Source organism: Bactrocera latifrons, unplaced genomic scaffold (assembly GCF_001853355.1).
Source record: "Bactrocera latifrons isolate USDA-ARS-PBARC rearing strain unplaced genomic scaffold, ASM185335v1 scaffold_154, whole genome shotgun sequence".
NCBI lineage: Eukaryota > Metazoa > Arthropoda > Insecta > Diptera > Tephritidae > Bactrocera > Bactrocera latifrons.
In genome coordinates, this window is record NW_017535008.1 from 775,618 (window position 1) to 780,983 (window position 5,366).

The window sequence follows — 5,366 nt, forward strand, 5'->3', positions numbered from 1 at the left end:
AGTGCAAAAAAAATTATAGCGCCATATGTTTTGTTTTTAAATAGTTTGTGCAAAAAGTGTAAAGTATATAAATAAACATTTTTTATTAACATTTTAACTATGAAAAACTCCAATAAATCTATGAACTTCAAATATATTTTGGAATCGCCTTTTTAGTGAGTCGCATTTACTAAACTGGTAAGTTCGCAAAATAATTACTTTTCTGTAAAAAAGTTATATTGTATTTTATACAGTTTTTAAAAATTTTTTTTTATACATTTTTGTTTATTTTTATATATACGTTTTTTCAATTAGTATTGATCTACTAAGTGAAAGTCCTATTTTTGCCCAAATAGTCTATTCTACGCCTACGTTTGTTGTATTTGTTGCAATTATTAATAGCTTATAAAAAATTGTTTACAGCTTCGGAATCTATTATTTACTTGAGTAATTTCTTTATTTCCTTATCGCAATCTAAAATATGGCAAACAATTAAAATCTCATAACAATTAAATATATACAGAAAATTACTATATAAAATTAATTCATGCCGATTACTGTGATTTATGTCCGCACATAAGTATATAGAAAATGACTATACTAAATCATTACGAGCAGGCTGCTGTGATTTATGTCTGCACAAAAGTTTTGGGTTTCGTTTCAGTCTTTGCTGAGTTAAAATTATTATCAGAGAGAGATTATATTTTGGCTACGCTAACTGGCCTTTAGCTGGGCAGCATGTACGATTCTGCACGCGAGCTTTGATAGGAAATGGAATTCTTTTGAATCTTGACCTTGCAGTTTTGTTCTTTAATTCTTTTTTCAGCGATGTCTTTTTAGGTTAGTTCGTTACGTAAGGGATTAGACAGGAGAGGAGCTGTTTGAGGTTGGAATTTGTTCCTAATATAAAGTCTGTCAAATTCCTAATATAAATGTCTGTCTGTTTATTTAGTGGTATGTTTTGGTGACCAAAATAAATGGTTAAGAGTTCATAGTTACTCATTACGTATTTGTTACGTTTTCCACTGTTTTGACGTGTTTTCACGTTTGATTAAAAATACAGTTTAATTTTACAGTATTTTATATTTATTAAAATAAATGCAAATCGCACTTAACTAATACACAATTGAGTCTTTTAGTTCAAAATCAATACAGACAAAATAATACTTACATAAAAATAATGTAAAAGATACGGCAAGTTTAATGTATGATAGTCAAAAAACAGCTTAAGTTTAAGAAATATGTATTCTAAGCCTGAAACTGTACAACTTCTAGTAAAATACACTTCTCTTCTTTTTATCCTTTAGAAATATTTAAAGAGTTTTAACTATTTTACTAACAAATTGAAAACATTAATTGTAATAATATCTTATTTATGATTAAAAATACTTCTTAGATAATTATTGATCTACGCTTTAGTAGACGCGACCTTATTTTTCATACTTGTTCACATCTTTCTACCCAGCACACCACTGCCTCCGGTTTGAGTAGTACTTTTTGCACTTTCTTTGTTACTCACTGTGCCACCATTTCCATTAGCATTATTACCTAACACCGCCGCCGCCGTTTTGTACGTACTGCTGCATTGCGAGTCTGCCACGGATCTGCCATCACCCTCATCCCGACGGCAGAACTCGTTGAAGGGGCTGCTGGCGCGTTTTACATTTGTCATAGTCATATTTGTGACTACTTCGGCTTTCGTTTTGATCGTGCCAACATTCATTTTGATCTTATGCTGTCGTTCTAATATATCGGCGGTGGTGAGTTCACTGGCTTTCACTATACTCGAAGGCACATTGCTTAGCCAGGGTTTGAGCGTGCCTTTCTTTTGTACCGTGGCCGCTTTGCAACGACAAATGATGTCTGCGGGTTCACCACAAATGGAGCAAGTCTCTTTTGTGGTTGCGACGGTATTGTGCACATTTCCATTGTTGTTGCTGCTGCTTGTATTAATAGCGGCACAGTTGCTGTTGGCATTAGTCGGGTTGGTGTTATTATTGGCTGTGTTGTGTGGTGGTATATTCATAGTTTTCGTATTAGCTGTGCTCACTGATGATGAGGAAGAGGTGCCGCTGAGTTCCAGTTCATTGACAGCATCAACAATACTTTTTATGGTGCAAGTATTGCTGAGTTTGCTACTGCTGCTACTCACACTGGGCTCATCGTCGTAGTTCTTGCTTAGCAGTAATTTGGAGAGTGGTGGCGCTAGGCCTAGACCCAGATTACGTTCATGGTATACCTCCGAGATGGTGGGAGTTTCACGATTCATATGCCGCATTATTGAGTCTTGTATACTCTTCTGATTCACTTTGCTCGCATCTTTAGATGCAACACTTTGATTGCTTATTGCCGTCGTAGCATTTGTGGCTACTGATTTGAGGTCTTTCTTTGCCTCGTTTAGCAGCTCGGTATCGGCTTGAGAGAAGTAAAGGTTGGATGCGTTTACAATAAGCGCATTATCGTCTTCTTCGGGCAGACTTAAAGGCTTGCGACTACCAGCAAGTGCGTTGGCTGTGCCTGAAGCACCTTGGTGGTTCGCATTCATATTCGTAGGAGCTTCTGTACGTATATTAAGTCGATCCATGAAGAGCGCATGCTCTTTGCTAAGACGTGCAGCCACTGATGACTGTGCGTTACCCAGTTTTATTTTAGGTTTAAGACGGAAGTGTGACATCGGCGTCTGAGTTAACTCAAGTCCACGCTCAATTTCTGATTCAGAGCTTGTAGATTCCAAGTTAGCTGATAACATGGTGGGACCGACCAACGATGTAGTGGGTCCAAGGTTATTGTAGACAGGCGCCATTGGTGGCACAGGTCGTAAACTGTCGACCAACGGTAGGTTTTGTCTAGGTGGTGGCAGTGGAGGCATATGTCCAGGATGCGGAGGTGGTTGATTGTTACGTCGTAAGACCGTTGCATGCCCCGATATTTCCCAGTCGGTTGTGGAACTTGCCGAGCTGGAGCTGTCTGGACGTCGAGAAATGCCACTTGGCACAACACTCATTTCTGGAATGACACTATCACCTAAATAGTTCATACCTGCGCTTGAATAAAGATTACGTATACGAGTTTGGTGTGCTAACGCCATAGATACATTTTGCTCCACTGGGTTTTGTGTAGTCACGGGAGGGCTGGGAGTAAATGCGGCATCACTTTCACCACCACCACCAGGACGTGATACGCGTACGGGTGCACGTAAGCTGGAATAACCTAAACGAGGTCCTGTGGTTTTATTAATATGCGCTTGCGAGATGTAACCATCTGATAGTTCACTGTCAGTAGTGTTGGCCAAGCTAGAATCCTGCGTGGGATATAGTGCTGAACCAGCACTGTCTGGCGCGCTTGGTATAGATTCTGTGTCAGTGCGTCCACCATCGGGTTCACCACGTCGGCGTACATACGATATAAAGGCGCTGCCGCTGCTGCTAATTACGCGAGTGCGATTAAGTGGTGGCAGTTGCAAACCCAGTCCCATGGGTTTGGTGGAATCTGCCGAAAGGTGGGAAGTAGTTGCTGTAGGTGTTGATGTTAGCGCGAGCGCTGGATTGGATACAGATACTTGTAATTCGGCTTGTGTTTCATCAGTGAGCGATTCACAGCTGCTGGATGAGTCCAATCCTAAGCTTTTCGGTGCCTCTTGAGTGTCTACAACGAAAGAAAGATAATAATTTTAATAGATCGTATGCGATTCCTACGCCTTAACTTACCAAATAGCGCCAACAAAGCTTGCAGTACAAATTGACAGTTTCGCCGGTTCGCTTGTTTGCCTGTACGTAATGTTACTTGGTCCTGACCGACCTCTGTAAGATCGAACCCAATGGATGCCAAAAGCTCGTGACAACCTGCCACGCGCCACAAGCGCACACTCAAGGGTATCTCTATGCAAGCCTCCGTTTCAGCGGCACCTTTGGGTGGAAATTGCGCCAAAACATTTCTTATAAGTGTAATGATATCATCTGCCACATCGGCGCTATTGACTAACTTCGCCAACGCTTGCAAAGTAAGCGGCGTCAGTGCCAACAAGGCTTGTAGGCTAGCGGAGCATTGTGAAAGACGATCTTCCGGATCGGATTGTGGGAAGAAAACACTTGATGGTATGCCATTAGCAGCAGGCTCAAAGCGAAAGCCTACTGCCATCAGAAGATCTTTCCAACCGCCCACTGGTCCTGCCTTATTCTCAATGCTCTTCTGTGTTGTGTACATTGCATTCTTTTGACCCCGATGTATGCGTTGTAAGCTCTTTTCAACCAGGTGTAAGCAGACACGTAGCGCATCGCGACATTTATCAGGCGTACGCATTAGTTCACACAATGCATTTCCCATCATGGCCACTTTATTAGAAAGTCGCACATTACCACCGATTAGAAGGAAACCAGCCCAGTTGGCAGGATGAGCAAAATGTTTAGTATGTTGGACTGTCTGCATGGCTTCGGCGAGAGCTCTGTGAAAAATTAAAGCAGAGGGTGTTATTCCTGTTTATACCCATACTAGAGGGAACTTACCTAGCAGCGCGTGCACCTTGTAAGAGCGCGGAGTAAAACGCGCGCAATAATATTTTGGCAGCTGTTTCGGGCACTGGCCATAGAGATATAAGTACAGCTCCAGCACCAGCACATAACCAGCTACCCGCCAAATTGGCAACACCTGCACCAGTGATGGGTTCAATCGAGTGATAGGAGCTCAACACAACCAACTTAGCGTTGAGTTTCATAGTGAGCACATCTGCAGCGGACAGTATAAAGTCGGAGAGTTGTGGCAACTCTATATTGCCACCAGATAGTTCATTAGTTTCCTCCTCCTGTGCGCCAGCACTAGCTGTTGATTGATAATAACGTTTCTGTGTCTGTGAATCCACTACATCGCCTGGGCTTAACACAACCGCTCCCAGTTTCCAGCTGAGGTTAGCGGCAAAGTGTACACATTCTGCAGTTGGTAGCTCAGATATAACTGCTTCTTTGGTCGCATTGCAGCCCGCAATGGCCTTGGCTTGTAGCATATCAGCAACCATAGCGGCTTCTTGCAGCGAAGCAGGTGATTCCGACCAACCCCAAGTTTCGGATAGTACGGAAGGTATACGTGGACCGCCGACTACCAAGGCGGTGCTTAGATTTTCCGTAAGTTCACGTGTGCGTAAAATTTTGCTCTTCAAACGGAGCGATTGCAACGAGGGTATCGTAATTATTGAACAACGTTCCGATAAGTATTCGCCATCTTCCTTGGAGCTGCGTAATATGGCGAATGGCACTAGGTAAAGTTCATTTTCCAACACCAAAATGAGCTCTTTTCGCCCTTGTCGTGAAACTGAACAACCTGATGGTAGTAAGTCGTCGAATGGCTCCAAGAGTAAATTATAGAGTGTATGTAAGCAAGTAGGACCCTGCCAAGCG

At 42.1% G+C, this 5,366-nt stretch overlaps 1 protein-coding gene across 1 annotated transcript; it reads right to left on the reverse strand.

The window, feature by feature from the left end:
- Window positions 1–1,096: 1,096 nt before the first annotated feature.
- Window positions 1,097–5,359, reverse strand: LOC108966014 (chitinase-like protein PB1E7.04c; the record flags this gene model as incomplete). Its single annotated transcript, XM_018928712.1, has 3 exons — window positions 1,097–3,624; window positions 3,687–4,420; window positions 4,482–5,359. Coding segments are annotated over 3 exons (3,810 nt in total), but the record flags the coding sequence as incomplete, so codon positions are not given.
- Between the last annotated feature and the right edge of the window lie 7 nt (window positions 5,360–5,366).